Source organism: Pithys albifrons, chromosome 1 (genome assembly GCF_047495875.1).
Source record: "Pithys albifrons albifrons isolate INPA30051 chromosome 1, PitAlb_v1, whole genome shotgun sequence".
Classification (NCBI taxonomy): domain Eukaryota; kingdom Metazoa; phylum Chordata; class Aves; order Passeriformes; family Thamnophilidae; genus Pithys; species Pithys albifrons.
In genome coordinates, this window is record NC_092458.1 from 112424569 (window position 1) to 112448955 (window position 24387).

The 24387-nt window shown below is 43.4% G+C and overlaps 1 protein-coding gene across 2 annotated transcripts; it reads right to left on the reverse strand.

The window, feature by feature from the left end:
* Positions 1 to 7348: 7348 nt before the first annotated feature.
* GJA8 (gap junction protein alpha 8) lies at positions 7349 to 8567 on the reverse strand. Of its 2 annotated transcripts, XM_071572953.1 has the most exons (2): positions 7593 to 8567; positions 7349 to 7547 (listed from the first exon to the last, which is right to left on the reverse strand). In XM_071572953.1, exons 1-2 carry the CDS (start codon positions 8565 to 8567, stop codon positions 7374 to 7376), a joined length of 1149 nt encoding a protein of 382 aa, XP_071429054.1. In that variant the 3' UTR covers positions 7349 to 7373. The 2 variants fall into 2 exon arrangements, with proteins under 2 accessions (XP_071429054.1, XP_071429046.1); XM_071572945.1 differs by having other exon boundaries at positions 7349 to 8567.
* Between the last annotated feature and the right edge of the window lie 15820 nt (positions 8568 to 24387).

The window sequence follows — 24387 nt, forward strand, 5'->3', positions numbered from 1 at the left end:
TTTTGTGTTGTTCCTCCTTAGATAGCCACTGATGTGCATATGTGGAGAGAAGGATCTGTGGCTCTCCACAGCTACAAAGGCAACTTCTCAAGTGTGAAAGGCTGATAGTCTCATGAAACAGAATACAGATGAAGGTGGCCACAGAGGAGAAGCAGTGCATGAGGAAGAAGAGCTGATCAGTCACATTGACAGATTTCCACTCAGTTCCATATTTTATTCTTCCACATATTAAAGTGAATGTGGCTATTTTATGTCCAGTTTGGAGAAAGAACTAAAGTCAAGTCTTTTAAGTAAAGCGGAAAGGTGCAGCATATTGAATTAAGTCATGGGTTTTGGCCAAGGGTATATTTAGAAATAGCACAGGTTTCCAGAAGGTGCTACAGGGCATATTTATGACAAATAGGCTTAGCTGGCAGCTGGCCATCCATTTTCTTTTCTCTCCAGAGGTTTTCATAAACAAGAACTCTGAAGCTGGAAGTATTCCCACATCATTCTGATTTCTGCATTTCTTTTGAATTTATTTGTGATGAGCTCACATTATGATGTTCACTGGCAACAGATGGTTTCCTTACACGGTTGTCTATGACTCTTCTTTGAACCAACATATATGTATTGAGCAACTTACCTAGACATTTTTGTCCCAAAAATTCTTCATAGAGTTAGGTAGAAGGATTGAAAAAAAAAAAAAGCATTGCTTATGCTATTTCTGGTTCCCTGCTATACCAGGTAAATAGAGGGGCCAGCACATAAAAATTCAATTGAAATATTTTAAAGTTGCTGACCTTCTTAAAATCCAGAAATACCAGATTTGGCAGCAGGCTGGATTTAATTCATGTCTCAAGTTGGCCTGCCTTATCCTTACAGCAAGGTGAGCTTGCAGGTTTCCTCACTTCAGCCTTTGCCTGCAGTCTGCCTGTCAGCCAGCATGCTGTGCCAGGCAGGAGCTGAAATTCCCTGCTGCCCTCCTGCCCAGCCTCTGCCCTGCAGCTGCCCGTAAGCCAGGGCTTTCTGGCATGCTCACCTGTAACTGGGTTTCCTTATTCAAATCATCCTTCAATCCAACTGTCCCCTGAGCTTCAGGGAAACACCATAGAAGCCAATTCTGCTGTTTAAAAGTTTCATCATAAATTCTTTTCTATGTTGTCTTAAAAGATTTTTGATTGGATACTCCATGATTTTCCAAGCAAGGGAGACTTTCCACCTTGGAAACCTATAAATGGCTGGTTTGCTTTGACTGTGCCAGGCTGGATCCAGGAAGGCAAAGGCCAACAGTCTCTCTTTTTTTCAAAATGTTCTGTCAGTACCTCTGTAATCACCATTTCTATTCAGTGCTGCTTCATCCCAGATCAGCAAGCTTTAAAACACACAGGTTTTTGTTGACAGATTGTTAAAATGCAATCCTCTGCACTTTCAGATGGATTTAAAGGCACACTTGACACTGAAATTAAAGGGAGCTGGAAAGACCTAAGCCACTTATATTTCCATGATTTTATCTGTTGACAATCATACTCTTTTTTTTTCTTTTTCTTTTTTTTTTTTATTTGTAATGCTTTTTCCAAACCAGTTACACAACACGATTCTGGCCTCAAGCAGCTCCTGTAGCTACCAAACATCAGCTCATAGAATCACAGAATCATATAGAATCGGTTTGGGTTGGAAGGGACCTTAAAGGATCATCTCATTCCACACCCCCTGCCATGGGCAAGCACACATTCCACTAGACCAGGTTGCTCAAAACCCCATTCAACCTCACCTTGCAAACTTGCACAGTTTTACTCTGTGTGTTCAGTGGCTGGTTAGTTGGTGTGGGAGAGTCTAAACCAGCTCTATCAGGACACCCTGGAGAGGCAGAAAGTGCCCCACATGAGTCATCCCACCATGCAGTGGCTGCACTGAACTTTCAACTTGGGATATCCCGTGGGATAGAGAGTTCAGCCTGGAAGGGACCAGCTGACTCAAACTTCAGCTCAGTGCAGAATCAGTCTAGAGTGCACAATGCTTTTCTCAGTGAAGCTTCATTCCCCAAGGATGAAGATCCCACCCTGTCTCTGGGCACCTCCTTTAGTGCTGAATGACTCTTTATTTGAACAATTCCCTTGTCATAATTTTTCTAGTCAAAATTTTCCTTTGCTACTCATTGTGATTGTCGCCTCTGACCTTTTGCTGTGCATCACTATTAAGAGTGTCTCCATTTTCCCTGGAACTCCCCGTTAGGTACCTTAGTACAGCAGTTAGGGCTCCCCATACCCTTAGCACACTCCTCTCTAGGCTGAACAAACCTTCAATGTCTCTTTGTACATCAGGCTGCTGAGGGAAAAGCTTGAGCTATTGACAGATACGTGAGTCTTGCCTCTTCTACTGAAATAGGTGCATGCCAAGCTGATTGCCAGGAAAGGACTGTGTGCCAGGCTATGTCTTGGCAGATTCACACACGTTAATTTGCCATGGTTACTACTCAGCTGTATAAGCACATTTGGTATTGGCAAAAAGCCTTTCCTGAGCCGTGTTAAGAGGTCTAGCACACACAGAACCTAAAAAATGGTAGTGTCCTTCCGTTGGGGGAAAAAATTATTCCAGTAATTAGACAAGTCCCCTGGTTTTGGTACATTTATCCAGCCCTGGCCCTCAGGAAATCTGGCTCTATATACTGTTTCATCACAACTGCCTTGGGCTTACAGGAAGGCTTTAGTCTAGTTCTCATGGATGTTCCTGTCTTTACTAAACAAAACTATGCCTAGGCTAGGATTACTTTCAGTTGTCGGTCTGAAATGCCATTTTCTATAGAAAACAGCAAACTGCCACCTTTTTTGCATCAGTGTGTGACACAGCCACTCGTTAAATGAAAAACTGCACAGTCAGTGAGTTACAGAGTGGCAGGAGAGATGGGACTTCCCACTCCTCAGTAAATAGATTTCATGCCCACACAGACCTAGAGAGCGCAGATCTCCCCCAAATCTCTCCCCTCCTACAGGAGGAGGAATCTGTACCTCATTTTGTTTCATCGCTTAGACACTGTTGGTGGTTATGACACTGAGTGGTTTAAAACTGAAGCCCAGCAAAATACTGTATGATACAATTCTCTCCCTTGCAAGGACTTTAAAACTGTCATAGCTCCACCAACCTGAACCCCACACTCCAGGAACTGTCTTATTTAAGCATAACTCTGCTCCAGAGTGGATGCTGAGGATGGAGAAGAGGGATCCATTGAACCACCCTGTCACTGCAGCTTCATATATGGCAAGGCCAAGGCTAAGGTGGGAGAGAAGGATGAGGTCATCAATGAAGTCTTTTTTACCCATGCAAATCCACATCCGTGTTAATGTTGTCAGTGCAGTGCAGTGTTCACATTTCCAAACTACTGCCCTTCTGGTTGAGGAGTCATGTATTAACTGAGTTAGCTGTTCTGCCAGGAAATAACAAGGATACCATGCATTTCAGCAGTGCTTTTCATCAGATCATTCCTACTTACTTTACAAACAGAATTAAGGAAGCCTCACAACATCCCTGTGAGGTAGGTGGAAATTCTTACACCCATTTACAGGTGGAGAAAACAGCCACTGAGAGGTAAAGTGATTATCACAGCAAGTCAGAAGCAGAGCTGGAAATAAATCTAAGATTATTATCCTAGGTCCACTGCTCTAGACACTAGAGAACACCAACCCCCACATGCTATTGTAAGCTAAGAGACTACCTTTCTCTTCTACTATCACCTCCTTTGGTGATTTTGACACTTGCATCTTATGCTCCTTGCAGAGAGCCATGTGATCAGTTAGTAGTTTATTTGCACAGGGAGCTAAGGGGGTAAACACACCTTTAAATGATCCAGGCATGGCTCTAATTGTCCAGTGACATCCCCCTTCCCAAGAAAATAATTTTCCCTGTTCTTTATATAGATCCATGTTTTCCTTAATTATTTTCAAGTAGAATCATACACTGAATCCACAGCTCTGAAGCTGTTATGCACCTTCATTAGGAATTTCTTGAATAAACATTTAAATTTGTCTCATTGAGAGGGAATAAAACACATTTATATGCTATCACATCCAGAAATAGCAATAATCCTTTGCTCATCTGTAGGGCCTTCTATCCAAGGACCTCCCTTTCCATTACTAACACAATATATCAAGCCTCACATCATCATTGTAAGGTAGAAAATTATTCCCAATTGCACAAGAAGGATGAATGACTTGCTGACAGTCCCACAGTCATTTCATTGCAGAGATGAGGCTGAATGCCAGAAGACCAGACTGTTACTTCCCTGCCCATGTCCTGGTGCCGTGGCCTGTCCTTGGTGGCTACAGAGTCACTAGCAGCCTGGCAGGGGACTTGAAAACTGGCTTTAAAAAAAAAATCAAGCAGTTGACTGGATGCAGGAGGAAGACGCTGGCTTGTCTCATTGTGCAGTTGTGATCCCGAGGAAGAAACGAGCATTCCTGCAGCAGCTGTGGAAGAACTACAGTGTCCATGGAGTACAGTGCATATAGTGCATTTTACAGAGGCTCTGCAGTGAGAAAGCATGACATACTCAACATGTGATGATTAAAGACTGGCCTGCCTGACAGCCCTGTTGTGAACCATAGGCTTCTGATGAATAAGCACTCATCTTTAAGTAGCTCTGTGGTCTAATGAAGTTATGAATGTCAGAGGTGAAAAGCAGGAGTGGAATTGTCAATTAGAAGGCAACAAGAGTGGGCGTGATTCATCTAGTCCAGCACATTGTTATCTGGAAGGGTCAGATACTCTGATGAAGATACCTCATACTAAACATTTAAAGGGTTTTGGTTATTACCAAGAGGAAAGTATGTTTCCAAGCCCCTTCAACAAGTGGGCTGTGTGAGGCTTAGAACCATTCAAACTCTCTTATATCCTTCTGTGGGAAAAATAAAAAGTAATAGATCCCATCTAGTATAAATGTGGTGATCTTGTTGTTCATCTAAATCTGAGTCCTTTCTTGAATTCTACTATCTTGAATTGGGCACAGTGGACTCTTTTCCTGCTGAAAAACATTCTCTTTTCCTCAGTTGCCATTCATTTGTGGTAACTGTTCTCCTGTTTCTGTATTAGGAAGGTGGATAAATGGCAACCTACAGATGCTCTCCCTGCATTTCCTTTTGCTTTGTCATATCCTTCTCAAAACTGAGGAGGTACCCTCCAGTCTTCCTTCACAAGGAAGGACAACTTAACAGCCTTTGTCTAAGAAGCAAAGGTTTAGACCTCAGGCTGCAAACCTTGGGAAAATACACAGGCCCAAGAGGAGCAAAAGGATTGACAGTGTAAAAGTAATAAAATACATGGCACCGCTGTGGTGCTGAAGAATCCCAGTGCACCCTACAAACTTTCTACATATGTACAGCTTAACGTCACTCAGCAGCGAAGTCCAGCCACCTCTGCTCTCACGAGGGGCAGCTGCGTAACGTGGGTGGGGGAACTCCCCAAAAGGGGTTAGACCAGCGAATGACAGGGCTGGATGTACTGGTGGCTGCCTAGGCTGGGACATGGGGCAGCAGGACTGGAGATTGGAGACCAAGCCTACCCAGAGCTCTGGGACTGGAGATGTGAGCCCAAGTCTATCCAGAGCTCTGAGATGAGATGTGAGCCTAAACCTACCCAGAGCTCTGGGAATCGAGATGTGAGCCCAAGTCTACCCGGAGCTCTGGGACTGGAGGTGTGAGCCCAAGCCTACCCAGAGCTCTTGCAGACACCCATTTCACTTCCACAGGCTTTGGGTCAGACCTGCTACAATGGGAGGCCATAGGGGGGTCTTTTCTAGCTAATGGCGGGATGAGTTTTATGCATTGTGCCAAAGACCTTTTTTCCCTGACCTGGATTAGAGCCTGCCTTGGGAACAATGGGATAGGCTGCAGCCCAGCAGAAAGAATTTGCTGAGATGGCAGGGTCTGAGGTTTGTAGAGCAGAGTAGATGAGAGTGCATACCTGCACATTTTTGGCATGAGGCTCAGTTTTGGGGGGACATAGCTGCTAACCTGAAGCTTCTGAACACATTGCTGCACTGTCCCAGCCAAAAGGTGCTGCTGTAGTCCTAAAATTAGAAATCTATATTAGACATCTAAATATCTGCAAGCCCATGGTTTTTTGCCTTTTGTAAAAAATACTTTTCTTAGTCTCAAAGTTCTATACAGACATATTGGCACAAAAGGTCTAAATCATCTTTTGAAAGGCCTTGTCTTACTTGAGTGAGACTTTGGCATTTAATAGAGAAGTAGCTCACCAAACGGCTCATGTCTGTCAAACTAAAAAACAAAATATGTCAAAAGACTATTACCATATCAGTCTTTTCAAACTTGACCAACCAGTTTTGTATTTAGAGGTTTAAAAAGTCACATAGTTAACCCAGACCCCTGGTATAGCTTCATGCGTGCCTTCAGGACTCTCTGCCTGAGATTTGCCAAGTACCTGGAAGCTCCAGGAACTGAACACATTTCAGGATCATACCATGAAGGCTTGTATTTGGTTTCATGCTCTGGGGGCTGTAGCTGTTCCCTCCTTTCTCAGAAGCCTTCCCACACTTGCTTGGCTAAATCAAGTTTCAGATCTTTAAGTCACTAGGCTACAAGTAAAAAATATCACTTGAATTTATTCTTTCCATTATGCTGAAACAGTCTCAGGGCTGGGTGACCCTCTTGGGAACAAATAATTCATCTCTGGGCATCTGCTAAATTCTAGTAGAGAGCTACTGTTAACCTTGCCCACTGTCAATGGCACTTGTAGAGCAGAAATATTTTTGACAAAAGGAAAATATTTTTACCTAACTCAGATATGCATTCACAGAGAAATTGGGAACATTTTGGCCTTTATTTTCTGGATAAAGAAGGGAAGTTGGGCTTACTATTTTAGTGTGTTGATGCTAAGCACAGAATTCACTTTGTGAATCAAATTTAACTGCAATTCCATGCCAACAGCAAAGGGGAGATCTGCTCAGCAAGCCATAGGTGGAAACAAAAAGAAAGACTAGATACAGTTGTTGATCAATCTTCCTCCTCACTGGCTGAAAGACAGATCCTCCCCACATTCCTAGAGAAATGTGGAACACAAGGATTTCGGTAAATACATTCACAGTGGCAACATTAGGGTATCACTGCCATGTTAGGTTTTAAAATACATCAGTTATGTGTACAGTGTAGATATTACTGTAAGGAGTGAGCTGGCTTGGGGAAACAGGGAAATACAGGGACATACAGGGCAAATAAGGCACAGTTACCATGATAGTACCTTTCCAGTTGAGAATCATAAAAGGAAATAATATTCAAATGGCCATTTTAGCACTTTGCTTAAAAATATCTTTTGATTCTTTCTCTACCTCTCCTTTTCTCTTCAACTTTTTCCTTTTCATGTGCTCCCTGTATCCTGCACCTTCATACAGTCAAATCATCTGACCTGGCCCTGCTGCTGGCTTTACTTAGCCTGCTGAGGGGTCTCATATCAGTGGCGAGTTCAGCAGGTGCTGAAGGCCCTTCCACTTCCTCGCTCACCACCTCCTCTTCTGCTTTCTTCACCCCTGGCTCCTCCTGCGGCAGCTCTTCTGGTTCCTCCTCCTCCTCTGCTCGTACTTTCTCCTCTTCTGGTTCCTTCGCTTGTGCGTACGATGGCAACCTCTCATCAAATGCCCTTGAGAGATCTTCCAATGGTCCCATTCCAATCTTCTCCTCAAACTCATTGTAGGCTGATGGAAGGGGGCTGGGCTCAACCCCTACTTCCGTGAGAGGGAAATAGTGGGACACTGGCTTCTCTTCTTCCAGCAGCTTGTAGCCTTTGGCCTTTGGGATGGTGGGGACTGTGATGGCAGGAAGGGGCTTCTCTGGGACCTCTCCAAGCGGTTCCTCTGCTGGTCTTCTCAGAGCCCTCCGGATTCTTTTCAAGATCAAGTGACTGATCTCCACCAGGTTGAGGAAGAGGGATACAGAAGCCACCACCAGCATGAACATAATAAAAATGGTCTTCTCCGTGGGCCTGGAGACAAAACAGTCCACAAGATTGGGACAGGGCCACCGCCCACAGCGGTAAAGGGGGAGAATCCGGAAGCCATACAGAAAGTACTGACCTACTATGAACCCCACCTCAAAGAGGGTTTTGAAAATGATGTGGAAGATGTATGTTCTCAGGAGAGTACCTTCCAAGCGAAACTTCTTGGTTCCATCAGGGTTGTTGCCTTTGTTTTGATTCGGAGTCAGGGGCAGCTTCTCTTCATCCACCTCAGCTTGCTGACGCCGCTCAGCTTCCTCCCTCTCTTTCCTCTTCTCCTCCATGCGGACGTGGTGCACAGCGTGCCCAAAGTACATTAGCGAAGGCGTGGACACAAAAATGATCTGCAGGACCCAGAGCCGGATGTGGGAGATAGGGAAGGCCTCATCATAGCAGACGTTCTCACAACCAGGTTGTTGGGTGTTGCACACAAAGTCTGACTGTTCATCTCCCCACACAAGCTCAGCAGCCGTTCCCAGGATCAGGATGCGGAAAATGAAGAGCACTGTGAGCCAAACTCTCCCGATGACAGTGGATTGCTCGTTCACCTGCTCTAAAATGTTCCCCAAGAAACTCCAGTCACCCATTTCTTACTAAGGGAAGAAAAAACAAAGAGAAAGACCACAAATTATGCTAAATTTAAAAGATTTCAGGTTTTCCCACTGATGTGCTTTGCTGCTTTCAATCAGTATTTCCCTAATGTGCTTTGAGAACAGAATGATGGTTGTTTGCTTACTTGCTGATCTGCCTGATCACAATGAGTTATTAGCAGGAGAAGGGTTGGGAAGCCAGAGCAAGCTGCTTGCTAAATTCTTTCTTTCATGGCACTAAATGGGCAACTACTTTTCAGCCAGAGAGTATATTTATTTCCTTTTCCAGGTGAGTCTTCTGTGGTGCCTTGTAGGCTTGGTTGCAGGAGCCTGCTTAGATTTTGTACACGTACAAACACTCACCAGCAATACAGCGGAACAGATTTATCAGCATGCAGTTGCAGTGGTTAGAAAAGGGAGTGAAGCTTTCAAGCACCCAAGCTCTTCTGCACCAGGACACCACATGGGTCAAACAGATCTCACATTTGTGCCCATCTTGCACCTACACAAACCCCAGATTCTCTCTAGTTTGCATATATTAATTCTACGTTAGCAATTACTCTGTTAGGTAAGAACAGCAATTACAACACCATTAATTACTATGTTAGTAATGCTGTATGAGCTTAATAACTACTATAGACTAGTTTTGCTATATAGAATACATTATATACAATATAGTTATTGGGGCTATTTTTTGCATTCCCTTCTGAAGTCAGTTGCCACTCTGACATTGGAACCAACTTGGGGAAAAACACAAATGTCTCTGGCTGAGACCTAAAATACTATTTGCTGTCTCTAAAATGTCAGTGCCACTATCTCAGGCTAACACAAAGCTGGAAGCCAGCTGCAGACATCCTCTTGGAAAGCTAAGAAAGTAGTTCTTTTTTATGTGATGCAAGTCAAATATTACATCTGTCATTATTTTTGCATGATAAGAAATCATTCCTGGGTCAGAACTTCATCCTGCATATCCTGAACTTCCCACTGTATCATTTCAGGCAAGGGAAAATCTATGTATGAGGGAAGTAGAAAGGAAAGCTGTTTTGCATGGGTTGATTTAACACATCACAGCAGTTTGGAGTCTCTGAGGAATGCAGAATATTAAAGCGGTCCAGGAATACCAACTTGTGGACCATGACAAGTGAAACAGGGAACATTATTCATAAAATAGCTGTTCACAGGGATCTAGAAGTTCATCTCTTAGATACTACCTCCATCTATAGTTTCCTAAATGCTGACACACATACACAAGTACTGGGAAAAAAGAAGGTGCAGTCAAGTGCATGGAAATCTGAGTATCTAAACTTCCCTCCTCCTTCATATCCCACTGGGATATAATTGCAATGCCATATGTTATGACACACCAACGCATACTAGTCTGTTTCAACTACTGTGTGTACATATTCACACATAGACAAACAAGCAAAATATTATGAGTTCAATGGCTCTGGGGAATTTCACAAACTTTAAATAAAAAAAATGTGTATGATGGCATTTTGCTAAAACAAGATGGACTCATAATGCTTGCCTTCAAACCTCATAACATTTTTTTACCCCAGACACCCGTGTTAGAAAACAAAGAACAGAACCCAGTCCTTCAGCTTGCACAAACACCTCGCATGCAGAAGCAACAAACATATAATTTAATCACTGAAGAAAATTGCTACTTTCTCAGTCATTAAAGTTGTATAAAGGAGTGTGTTAATGTCAGTGCTTACATTAACAAGTCTAGCAGAAGATTATGCTGTTTACATACATTATCTAAACTGATTTAAACATTCACTTTCTGTAAATTCACAGAGCAAAGTACACCCAACAGTTACCAACCATGTGCAACTCTGTAAATAACATTACTACACACAATATAAACTTCATTGTCCCCCAGGCACCTCAGTCAACTCCATCCCTTTCTTTCTTTGTGAGTCACGCTAATATCCACACTACCTTTTGAACATTACCACTGCAGCACATAAAAACAACATTCTACATGTGATAAACCTTATCGTACAGAAAACTCGCTGTACAAGAGAATAAATGTTTCCTGGCTAACTCCATCAAACATCTTGCTTGCAGCTTGCTACATTTGGCTAAACTCGTCCTGAGACAACTTCCGAACTAGCCCGTTTTTTAAAACTCTGCCATGACCACTCTCTCTGTTCTCTGCAAGTGAAGTGATTTGGGGTTGCTCAATGGGCTCAACTGCCAGCAATAATATTGAGTGGACTGATGATGAGTGGTATAATGAGTTCAGATGTTTAGGATTCCACCTATCAGCCCCTTGAGTCTCAAAAAAGGTATAAACAATGTATTTATGCGGCCACCTTTTCCTGTAAACTGCCTGTCACGAGGAAAGAGCAGGACACTGTCTAAGCCCACGCAGAGTCAACAGACTCATGTTCTTAACTCTCATGGGCTTGTTGCAGACCCCCACCCTGCGCTTCCAGGTGTCACACCCTGAGCACACTACCGGCAAAAAAGGCTGTACAGGTTAAGGATGTTGAGCAAGCAACTTGCCGCTGTGAAAGGCTCCACCGAAGAAATGTGTCCCCCTCCTCTCTTGGCACTCTGCAGGGAAGAGTGAACTTTTGTCTCTCTTCTTCCCTACTCTAAAAGCCCCAATCTTGTCGCACGACTGAGCAGATATGACTGAATTGGCTCTGATGGTGGGTTTTAGTTGCCCTGCAATATTTAAGCTCCGAGCCAGACGGCTTTATGAAGTGAGTGACAGTTGGTGACGTGGGGAACAATAGGGAGAAAAAAAATAGAGAGGCAGAGACACAGAGAGGAACGTCCACTGAACATGAAAAATCAGAGGGGGGAGAGGAACAGGCGACAGGCACTGAAAACCTAATACATGCATAAATGGGAGTTTGCTCAGTTAAGCAAGGACCAAAGCACCTCTGCAATTCTGCTATGGTTCAGCACAGCTCTCTGTGTCCACACTAATCAGTCTTTAGGTGGTGTGGTATGACAGGTGAAAAGGGAATACCAATATCTCTGATAGTGGTAGAATTAATTTAATTAAATCATTACCCTACACCCAACTCTGACAGGCAAATTGCACTGCTGATTTCCAACACAGGCAGACACTGAGGATCTGTATCTGGCACTGTCAGATATTTTGGATTGCTCTTTAACATCTTTTACCTGGAAAAAGCAACAGTATGAGGAAACAAGATTAACAGTCAATATTAATCAAATCTGAGACATACCAATTTTACAACCTCACCTTTCAGTGCCTTAGTTCTGCTTAGTTTTTCCTTCAAATGCATCTTGCATGTGAACATGCATTGAAAATGTCTAAACCAGACTGTTTTGTTAAGGAGCATAGCTGAATTCCAGCAGCCCAGCAAACAGGAATGTTACCCCAGGCACACTCGCCTACCCCAGACACCTGCAAAAATGCTGGAGAGGCCACAGAAGAGAAGAATCTCAGGCTCAGCGATGCACCTGCAAGTACAACTAATTGCCCTGGGAGTTTTAATTATAAGCCAAAGGTGATAACTTTATTCTGAGGTGTTTGGTTTGTAGTCTTTCTCTAGGAATTGCTCAGAATATGCTCTTGGTGCTCAGCTCTGAAGAAAAAGAGGATTACTGGAAGCAAAATTTGCTCAGCAGTGCTACAGATACCAGGCTCATAAAGTGATGAAGCAGCAAGTAGCTCTCCTCTCTCTTTATGCAAACTCAACACTGAATTTAATTTCCCAGAATGGCACTGGGAGACATTCTGTCTCCAGAAAAGCTGTCATTTGAATGAGATATTATAATATGAAGGTCACAAAATTTTTACCTTCAAACCAATGGTTTCAGGCCTCTCTTCAGTGTTTCTGGGCATTTATGCCCACTTAAGTTCAGAGCCTCATCTTAGCAGTTGTCTTCTCAAACAGCTTTGCATAGCACCAAAGTCCAAAGCACAACCAGAGGCAGAGATGATGTCTCTCAAAATGGATTTCAAAAGTGCTAAAGGGTAAGTAAGAGATGGAAAACAATCATATTTTGCAAGAGGAACCTGGTTGGAGATGGAAAAGAAAACAAAAGTCAACCTCAGTGGATATAGTTGGAATAAAAGTCATATTCTGAATACCTTAATAAATCACTTTCTTAACAGAGAAGCTGTAGCAGATATTTTTCAGCCTGTGCTATATAAAATCTGTGGGTGGCACAAGTCCCAAGAACATGCAGTGAATAAGTAAAGGCATGGTTTGATCAAAAAGAGGAAAAGATACAGTAAGGGAAAGTAAGGAATACCTTTGTTGCTTTGTTTCTCTATATGCTACTGGGATAAACAAGAATTAATATGCAAGTAACTGGTCATCACTGCCACCCTCATCCCCTCTGTGAAGTAGTAAGAGAGGGAGGACTATATGGCACTACCAGCATCTAACACCTTTAAAGAGTGCCTGGAAGCTGATGCATCACAAAGAGCAGGTGGTTCAGATGTTAAACTGCCTGTTTCTTTACAGACTGGAAATCTTTTTGGAAAACTCAGCTCTTGTCGAATGTGTATATCTCTTTCTGGGCCTTATCTCTCTCCTTTAAAGAGCCAACCCCCAAATCTGGTGTGTAACTACATAGCTGTATCTATCTCTAAATTACATCCAGCTACTGTCAGAGACATTTCCCATTAACCTTCTATCTGATTTTCACAAATATATACAAATATCAAACACTGTCTGGCAAGTTGCAGAACAGCTTGCAAGAGGCAGATGATGCAGAAATTATATAAAAGTCTCTGATCATTTGGGTGAATGTTACCTTCATCTGAATGATCAGGGTAACCTTCTTGCCTGTCATTTGGGCACAGAGACATTCGCGCTGGGCACATTGAGTTTAAAGGACATTTCTGGTTTGTGGAAAAACACAAAGTCAAAAAGCACCACTAAGGTCTGGATCAGATTCTCCAGGTCACTAAGGCCTCCTCCCCCTGAAGAAAAGGGCCTAAATGAAGATGAAGGTGGACAGTGAGGAATTCCTCTTGTACTGGGATTATGCAGGGAAGTGGTTAGCTGAGATGGGGATGAAGAGGAGAAGGCAGAGTATGAGAAGAGCAAGAAGGAGACTTGATTCTCTTAGGCATATAAAAGCAGTGGCTGTGAAAGAAAGGAGTAATGGCCATAAAACCAAAGGCCTAGAAGACTGGACCTTACATGCAACATCTGACCTTCACTGAGTCTGCAAAACAACTGCACACTGACAGGTGATAGTGGCCAATGCTTCCACCCTGTGCACCTGGCCCTGCTCTCCTTAGGCAACCTGTGGATGTGCTGAGTACTTTCATCTCCAAAAAACAGTGCTAAAAATAGTAGCAGCTAGTGAGAGGAACACTGCTACTCACAGTGACTTTTCCTTGCCTTTGAGACTTTTCTTGCTTTCAAAGAACCATGGACATCTCCTGCACTTCTAAAATGTTATTTTCTTTGGAAAGAATTTTGTTTCATTATTGACTTCTCATCCTTTAGCTGCTTTGAGGCTGGTGACTGAGCTCCTGTCTCTGGCACCACTGAGTCTGTGAAGTCTCCACTGCAACTCAGCCTTTTGCTCAGAGACTACGAGGTCACTTGGGGAATGTGGGATTTTTCATTCCAAACGGATTTCCAACACAGACATGATGTCAGGACAAGGCAGGGCCATGCTATTGAACAGCTCTGTTCATGCATGATGGCAGATTGTGCAATTATATAGCGCACAACCCTGGATAACGATACCCCTCCCTCAAACAAAGTTATCTTCTCCTGATCTGCTTAGCTGGAAAGTGGCACATGTTTCCTGTTCTTCTGCTGAACACACAAACCTTTCACTCGTGGCTGAGGCTGAACACTGGACATATTCAGCCTCCCTGCAAGAAGCCAGGAGTGTCATCCAGCACTCTTGTTTGCAAGAACTACCCAGCTTAGCACATACCTGCTGCCCAGCAACACATGTCCTTGTCCATCCTGGAGCCAAAACAGTCTGTCACTCTGATCACCAGGACCAGTCTCCCAGATTTCATCTCTCTGCCACCTACCGGTCTCAGAAAACACTTAAATGTAGCCAGCCCTGGACAAATCTTTAGGCAGGCAATGCCACATCTCTGCAAGACTGGCAAATATTAATGACCGCAATTTAGTGCTGTCAGATTTTTGCCAGGGCTCTCTTCAGAGTCCTTCAGGCACTGGGGGATATAAATTGCTGAGAAAAATATTTTGCAAGGGAACTGCAAACAAACCATAAAGAGGGAGGAAGATATAAAGCCTAGAGTAGGAGTGAAATTGGAACAGTGTATAACAGAAGGGTTTGGGCAGGAACACAGAAGAGGTGGAGATGGGGCCAGATTGTGCTGAGCTTCAAGTGGAGGATGAATACTTATGGGAAACATGTTTTTAATTTAAGGGATGGAACAAAACTAGACAATGAATAAAGATAAGCAGGCCAAAAGTGGAATGTCTTTCTATATCTGTTTGACTTAAATGCAGTTCTTCTCTGAAAATTACTGTTCTAAGAGGACCTGGGGAATTACAGGCCAGTCAGCCTAACCGTGATAGCTAGAGAGATACTGGAACCAATTATGAAACAATCAATTTATAAGTAGCTAAAGGACAATAAACTGATAAGAAACATTCAGCAGGGAATTTTGAAAAACAAATCCTGTCAAACCAAGCTAATTTCCTTCTTTGACTAACAGGCCTGGTAGATGAGGAGGAAATGGTTAGGTATAAAATACCTTGACTTCTGTGAGCCTTTAAAAATATCTAGATCACAGGCTCCCAGAGCAACAAGAAAAGTCACCACACAGAGGCTACATGGGTTGAAATACCATAATCAAGGGTAATTATCAGAGCTTCACTTTCCAGCTGGGAGAATCATGTCCCTGAAGCCTCCAGGGCTTCGCAATATTTCCTTGAGTGTTTTGGGCGACAGATTGGAGGACAAAACCAAGAGGATGACAGCTGGGCTGGGGGGGCAGCAGTCCCTCCTGAAGACGGGAGCTGGAGCAATCAGAATTTGAGAGGAACGTGAGGCACTGGAGAGCTGGCCTGCCCTCAGCAGAGGTGACAGCACTGAGATACAGTTCAGGAAAGGTGACCGGACAGACACCAAATGTGCTGGCCCAAACTGAACCGTAACCATTTTGGCAGCGGTGCAGGAAAGAAGAGCTGGGGTTTGACCCAATACGAGTCTGTTAAGTGAGATGCCAACAGAAGAAGACAAATCTTTCTGAGATGCTTTAATGGGAATTTTGTGTATAAGGCAAAGGAAGCAATTATTTTGTGCATTTACTTGATACTGCTGAGCTCTCAGCAGGAACAGTGTGTCCGGTTCCAGGCTCTACATTTTACAGGAGATGTAGACACATTGGAGATAGTCCAAAAAAGAACAACAAAATGATAAGAGATGTGAAAAAAACATGACTTATAAGGAATGGATAAAATAACTGAGTTTGTTTTCTCTAGGAAAAGAACAACAGGAGGGGAGGCATGACAACAGTCTTTCAGCACATAAACATTTGTTATAATGGGTGGAGAGACTAAACAGTTGTCCCCTACATTCACCAAAAGTAGAAGAGGAAATAATCAGCTTAATTTGCAGTAAAAATGATATAGTTAAACATTAGAAAAACACTTTGCAATGGTAAGAATAGCAAAGCACTGCAGCACACTGCTTGGGGAGGCTGTAGAATCACAGGAGGTTTTTATGAAGAGGTAAACAAACATCTGTTATGGATGATCCTACCTCATAAGCAGAAAAACAACTTTGAGGGAGAGGGAGGCTTTCAGAGGTCTTTGGCTCTACAGTTCTGTATAGAGCCAAAGACCTAGAGAAGTCTCAGAGAAATATTTTCACATGAAAAAAAATAAAATTAGTATCTTGCCACCAGTCCTGAAAACGCTACCTGGACATTGTGGGGTGCCTACACCACCTAGTGCAATGCTGAGCTGGGGAAATACCAGCTCAGGTCTGGGAGCAGGTTGGCTGTGCCAGGGAAGAATTCCGCTTGAGTTAATTATCTCCTCTGGAGTGGGGCTAATTAGCTGGGGCAGTGTGAAGCACAGTGCTTCCCGTGCTGGTCCAAGCTCAGCCCAGGTTATCTCCACCCTTCTCTGAAAGGAGGGCTGTCCTCAGGGAACCTTCCTGAGGGTCACAGCTTTGTTCTCTGACTGCAGTGTTGGCTCTGACCGTGCTGCGGCTTTAGAGGTGTTTACTCACCATAATCACATTTCAACCAATTTGTTCTTTTAGTGTAGTAACCATAAGATTAGCTGTCATGGCTTATCCAGAGTGTTTCTTCTGGACATTGACACTAAACACGAAAAACAGAGTGTGGGTGACTCACGGCACTTCCATTAAGAACCTTTTTCCTCGGTCAGCTCAGAGATGGCCTTTTCCAGAGATGCTGATTTTATCCGAGGGCAGGAGGAAGAAGCCACACACCTTGTCCCAGTGCAGCATCAGCGAAGCAGCAAGAGCAGCCAGCCGCTCCCGGGCTTCCGCAGCACAAACCACTAGCGGGCAGTGTTTTCTCATTCATGCGCCGACAGCACCGGGACACCGAGGGATGCTGTGAACGAGACAGGAGAAAGAGACCGTGCCCATTACCCTGTGTCTAAACCCGACCTTTTCTTTTCCCTCAGCCCTCAATTTCTTAAACTTTTACTGCAAATACAAAACTAAGGCAAAGCAAGCACAGGAAAGCCGAGGTGATGCAGTAACACCTACTGTGAATGTGATTTTTTATGACACTTTTACAATGGCTGAATAGATGGCAGTTAAACTGATGTAAAGATCATTTTCATGTCTATAATTTAACATATAGGATCACTGTAAACTTTGTGGACAAAGCACTTTATTCTTTACTAGTATAATCTGTATTTTCACCTGAACCTGCATCACTTTTTCAGCAAATACTTCCCAGGTATACCAGCTGACTTGCATGATTTTGCCTTCAATAATAACATGGCTAGTAATAAAAACTTCACAAAAAGTACATAGAACACATAAGGCAAAGGAGATGAACTCTCATGTGTCAAAGGTAAGTGTTAAGCACAACCAGGGCTAGGGAGAGAAGAGTATTCCTTTAGACACATGATTTCATGGATCAGCACAATTTCACTTAAAATTTGACCAGGCTATTTCTAGAAGTGCAGACCTTTACAACCTTTCTCAGTTATAATTTCGAAGTTCTTGTGCCAGCACAAATGCTTTCTGAAGAACAGCACTGGGACAGGGCACAGAGCTTGTAGGCAAGGTGCTAAACATGCATTGTAGAGCCATCATACAAAAAATGGCCTTCCTAGGTCCCCAGATACCCTCCTCTTACCTGTCCCTTTCTCTGTCTCCTGCCTAGAACCTACCACCTAGTCAGCCACATTGTAGAGCACATCAGCTGGAGGACATCACTGAGAAGATACGAAACTACAGGCATGCTGGATACTTAAGTGATCCATGGACTCAAATTTACCTCAACGTACATTCTGGGTTATGGCCCTTCCACCACTACTGAGAGCCTCCTCAGAGAAACAGATGAACTGCTGTCAGGAATTGTGAGGTATCAGCCCAGAGAGGGGAACATGTTGCTTACAGCCAATCTAGGCTATGTGAAGTGGATCCAGGGAAAGCAGTGACAAGCACCTGATAATACTTCTGGTAATAATTAATTACTCCAAGCCTGCCAGTAAAAGAGGAGCTATTAATATCTCCCAGCCTCTTGAGAGGATCTCTGTGTGTTTGTTTTATCAAGACTTTTTGTACAATCTCTTAACATCCCAGGGCACAAGGAGCTGGAAAGGACAAAGCTTCTGAAAGATCTGAACAAGTGGGTTTGTCTGGAAGCATCCCGTGTTACCTCACTGCCTATGAGGTTTGTTGCATTCCAGTTTCTGATGGGGGCTCATTCCCTACTCCTGTCTCCCTTCTTTTCGACTCTTCTCACACCACCAAGGCCTGCCTTGCTGAGTGGTAGGCTCAGGGCTCTCAGGAGCATTGTCACCACCCACTCTCCACCTTTATCTCCCTACCTTCATTTCCACACAATGGAATGACACAGTGGAGGTGTGCTGAGCATACAAGGTGCAAAGGTGGCCCAGGAGAGCTCATAGGCAGAACAGGGGAGGGATGAGGAGGCAAAGCAGGCCATTATCTGCTCTTCCAGTGCCCAGAGATGCATGTACCTGCCATGCACTTTGGCTGACCTCAGCCTCCCATTTCCCACAGCAGAGCATGTTCCCAGCCTCTCTAGGGAGGACATCCGTGGGGACGGTTCCTGTTTCCCTGCCCTTTCAGCCACTTGTCTTCCTGAGCCTGATATGATTGTTTCTTGGGGCACAGTGTAAAAGATGCCAGCAAAGAACGGAAGCCTCTCATGCCTCAGCAGTTTATTAAGAAGAAAAGGAGGTTAATTCAACTTGGAAGCTGTTGAGCCAGTCTTTCTCTTTTCCTGATCAAGAAGATAACCTGCCCATAGATAAATCATCCATCCAAAGGTCTTAAGCATTCCCTGAGACAACATGGCCTTAAACTAATAAACAGCCAGGTGAAGGGAGTCAGGAATTATCTACATAGAGACCTACCAGAAAATATAAGGTGGTAGGGTGGAAGGGCTTCTCCAGTTTGGAGAGGCCTGGGATGCGGGATGTGTTTCCTTCATTATTTCCAGCAAATTTCAATTCCTTGCAGTCCTATTACTCTTCAGTCAATATGATATGGTTTAAAGCATTTCAGGATCCTTTCATTTTGTTTTTTTTAAAAAAGCATTAAGACTCTTTGGGGATCCCCTGTACTCTGTCAGACTTGGCAGAACTTTCAGCAGCTACTTCTATGGCAAGTTCCACCTTGGCATAGCAACTGTTGAATGGTCCTCCCCATGCCCTGTGCTATGAGGCCCCGTTCTTGTCTGATTGATAAACACCAAAAAAAGGAATGCAGCTATTATTACAGGCAGTTCTTCAGCAAAATACAGGCATATTTTAATGACCTGTGTCTCTCCAGTCCCTGAAGCTCTGAAGTGAGGACATGAGCTCTAATATTTCTGTTTTCCCCCATGCTTTGGCCCAGTGTGCAGAAGGTTTCGTGGGTTTCTACTCCCCCTGACCAGTGCTGGGTTTATGCAACTTCAGCTGTGGCTCTTCCTTTCAAAAGTGTGCCCTCCTTTAGATAAGCAGAGTATAGAAGTCAAGTCCGTTCCAATACATCCCCTTTAGCTCTACACAATTGTGGAATTCCTTTCCATTTTATATTCAAAATACTTTGCCTGCCCAGGGGACTACAGCTATAAGACACTGGAAAAGATGCTGAGATGGTTTGTACAACTGAATGTTAAAATCAATGGCTATAACCCCAAGAGAGACTGGGAGGGCAGGAGTAGGGTAAAAATAAAAAGTATTACCTGCTAGTTTGATGTGACTTCGCATCATAATTTCCTGGCTATCAATATTCAGTATTTGTGAATCAGTGTTCCAGTAACTGGGTTGATGATTTGGCCCTGCAATGGAAAACCAAGCAACACTGGAATATGACAGCACAGGTTATTAGAGCACTCACCAAGGAAAAAAAAAACATAAGTTATTGCTTAATTTAACACATGGTGATGATGCTGACTCAAAAACAGCCTTGGAGATTTTTAAACAGCTTCCTCATTTTGCAAATCTTAAATCCAAAATGAACAAAACCTGTATTTCACCTTATCCGGGTGGGTAAAGCGATGGCAGAAATGAGAGGCTCGTGGCAGGTTTGCTGATCCCCAGCCAATTGCTCTGTTATATGAAGGCAGAAGAAGGTCCAAATTGGTAATGTAATGTTTTGAAAGACATGATGCCTTAAAAATTCCTGTTTCGCAGCCCCGAGCAGAATTCTGAGCTAAATCAACACAAAGAAAGTATTTAAATAAGAAAATATAAATAATCATTGAGAACTACTTAAAAATTGTTTACTAGGCACAAAAAAAGTCACAGCTACTCAGTAAAGAAAGAGTAGTGCAATTGAAAAAACACAACCAGAACAGAAATTGAAATGGGTGTGGCTTAAAGTAAGTAAAACACAAATAGCAAATAGTAAGAGAAGTTGAACATAAATTAGGAGATATTAATTATAAAAAGGATATGATGGAAGTGAAAGAGGGGAAAAATCCTGACAAAGCTATTTTTTAAAGTAAATTAAGAACAAAATGAGTCCTAATCAAGGTATTGATCTGTTATCAGGTGGAAATCTTAAATTATTCAATAATAATGCAGACAAAAATAAATCAATAAATACTATCCTACTGCTGGGAAAAATGTTGATGAAGACTTTGTTGGTGACATGTCTGTTCTTGAAGAATCTCAGAGGAGTTAAATACCATCTACTAAAATCAGGGATTTAAAATCAGCACAACTGGATACCCTGCACTAAACCTTGTTTTTTTAAATAATCTGCACATGATATACCTGCACTATTTATGATGATCTTCTGTGCTTCTTGATGCACTGGGTTAGTCCTGGAGGAGAATAAGAAAACTCATAGTCTGGCATTTTTAAAGACTATGTAGAATGGCATAATTATTTTATAATTATCTCATAACTGTAATTACTCACAGGTAACTACAGACCTGTGATAGGATCTCAGAGCTGAACTAAATAATGAAGTGGCTAACAGAACACAGGGAATAAAAGGAGGGAAATATAACTAGGGGCAATCAACGTGGGTTTATAGAAAATTCACTGCACAGAACTGTGTTAAAACTTTTCTCTGAGGAAACTGCACGTACCATTGTTAAATAAAACAAAGCTGGTGCAATATACTTGAAATCCTGGAAGGCAGCTTCCCTTCTGTCACATGGCATTATGATTAAAGAACTTGCTTGACATAAAAATAAGATAGCAGTCATTAAACAGACTATAAATGACCTACCAGTCTGGTTCCAAAACACAATTGAGAACTAGAAGTGATTGGGTTTTTTGTAGCATGTTTGTACAAAGATCCTGGAGGGTGTTTGGCATTGGGATATTTTTAGTCAATAACCTGGAAGAAAACATCAGATGTTTTGCAGAAGTCACTAAGTCCCAGAGAGGGACAAATCAAAAAAAAAGGGGACTGCTGATCTAGAGCACTTCTGATGGCACAGGGAGTTGGGCAAACACAGACAGGGTTTGCTTCAGCACAAGGAAGGTCAGCTGTAGCACAGCTGCAAGGAGAATCATAGAATGGATTGGGTTGGAAAAGACCTCCGAGATCCATCAAGTCCAACCCTTGGTCCAACTCCAGTCCCTTTACCAGATCATGGCACTCAGTGCCACGGCCAAGCTCACCTTAAAAACCTCCAGGGATGGGGAATCCACCACCTCTCTGGGAAGGCTATTCCAATGCCTGATTACTCTCTCTGCAAAGAATTTTTTCTGATGTCCACCTTAAATTTCCCCTGGCAGAGCTTGAGCCCATGCCCCCTTGTCCTGTTGCTGAGTGCCTGGGAGAAGAGACCAACCCCCACCCGGCCAGAACTTCCCTTCAGGGAGTTCCAGACAGTGCTGAGGTCACCTCTGAGCCTCCTCTTCTCCAGGCTAAACACCCCCAGCTCTCTCAGCCTCTCCCCACAGCACGAGTGCTCCAGTCCCTTCTCCAGCCTCAGTGCTCTTCTCTGGACCCACTCCAGCCCCTCAATACCTTTCCTGAACTGAGGGGCCCAGAACTGAACACAATACTCAAGGTGTGGCCTCACCAACGCAGAGTACAGGGGAAGGATCACTTCCCCTGTACCAGCTGTAGTTCTGCTATGGGGAACTTTGCCCCAGAAAGCAGTGACTCCATGGAGGGCTCTGAGCTCAGGGTAGCTAAGGAGCTGCATACAAACTTACAGTGCATCACACTACACATCTTAGGGGTGACTGTGAGAGGCAAGGTTTCCTGCCTGGTTTATTCTCCAGTTTGCATGAAAGCTCACTGCTGTCTAAAGCTCCTTATTATGTGTTCTCCAAGACCTTTAAGTCATCAAATTAGAAAAAGAGTGCTTATTTTCTGGTTCAAAAGCCAGCTTACTTTAATGACTACCAGTCAGCTTGAATGAAGAAGGTAAGGAAGTACCTCCAAGACTGTCTTCTCACCTCGTATTTATCATATGAGATCTTAGATCCACACATGGGCTGCTAGTATGTAATCTGAAGGACTTATATCTGCCCATCTGTAGTACAGCTGCCAAAAGTAATTTCTGTTCTGTGAGACAGCCCAAGAAGGAGTGCTACAAGTGGGAGTGTACTGCATCATGCTGAAGATTCTTGCTGATGCACCTCAAAAGCTGGTTCCATCTATGAGCAACATCTCATCTCTCAGCCCTGGAAAGATAGCACCTATATAAGGGAAGAGGTTTGAAAGACACAAGCAAGAGCATGAGAGGGACAAATGTGAAGTGAGAAGACTAGAATCAGTGCAAAGCAGAATGAGAATAGCAAAGAACATTCAGGAGGAAAAGAAAGGAATAAAGAAACTGCCAGAGCACAATCCACGTGTCAAAGGACACCTCACAGAGAACTTGAACGTAGATTCTGCCTCCTTCAACCTTGACACAGATGACACCCCACAAAGCACCTAAGTGTGTTTCTATCAGCACTTGAGCTGCTCAGAGCAGCCTCTTATCTGCCCAGCATGAGAGTGCCAGCACTCTCCTGTGTGGTGCTGCACCATTTCAACTCTATTGGAGCATGAACACCCATCCTGGCAAGCTGGTGGTGAACCCACAAAGACTTACAAACAATCACCCACATATTACATACTTGAAAGAGATGCCCAAAACCACAGAGGCTCCTGAAAATTCTCCAGATGCTATTTGTGGCATACATGGTCATGCCTGTCAGAAGCCATGTCACTGTCCTACAAGTAGATTTTAATGTAGCTGGAAATAGAGACTTGCATGAACATGTCTCCCTGATGCCAAAGACTTTAATCACTGGTGAATCTCAGATGGGAAAGGTTGTAATAATTTCATTTCCTTCAAATGAGTCCAATGTTGTTGCAATATCTTTGAATGTATTGCCTATCCTGCTAAAGCATGGAAAACCTGGAACTGTCTTAGAAATACTTGTCCTGGGAAAATGAAAGGCTGCCTAGGAATGAAGGAAAGGTGCTTCATTTCTTCTTTTCAAGAAAGGATGCCTGGACTTGCCTGGGCAGAAAGGTCTTATTCATGGAACAACAGAACAAAATTAAAAATGTAGACTTTCTGATACTGCAGGGAAGAGGGCAAGCTCAGGATGAGACTTCTAGAGGCAGCATTTAATCTAAATTGTGTCCCTTAGAGAGAAGATAAGACTGTCATGGGAAGACATCTGTGAAACTGCCAAGAGCTTCTGATGATCCAGGCCCAACACTTCCTCTTAGACAAGGTATCTAACAGTGACAGAAATAAAGATGGTTGTGAGTAGACCATGCGCCCATGACCCACGGAAAACACTTCTTGGGAATGATTTTTATCCAAGTAGCAAGGCCTTCTTGGAGCAGGAACTGAGAATTCTTTTTCACTCATTAATTCAGCTGTTTTGCACAGTAATAAACCTCAGATAAGGAAATAGCCAAGAGCAGCACAGATTGCCAGAGAAGGGTGGAGGAGAGCAGAGGTCCTCACAGTTCTTGACAAAACCTTTCACTTTTACTCCTTACAAGAAGATATTCACCTCAGTGGCACAGGTCACTCATGAGCAGAAGCAGTTCTGGTGCCACTGGAAACATCCCCAGAGAATATGGTCATGGCATATTTCTGCTAAGACCCATCAAAGCAAAATGCTGTAAGGACTGGAGAAAGTCTCCTGGGGCCCAACTGTGTGAGCACAGCAGTTCCAACCTTGTGCTGGTTTGCAGTGATAACATTGTGTGCTGAGGTTGG

Coding starts and splice junctions, on each gene's coding strand:
- GJA8 (XM_071572945.1), bottom strand. CDS start 8,567: ATGGGTGACTGGAGTTTCTTGGGGAACATTTTAGAGCAGGTGAACGAG.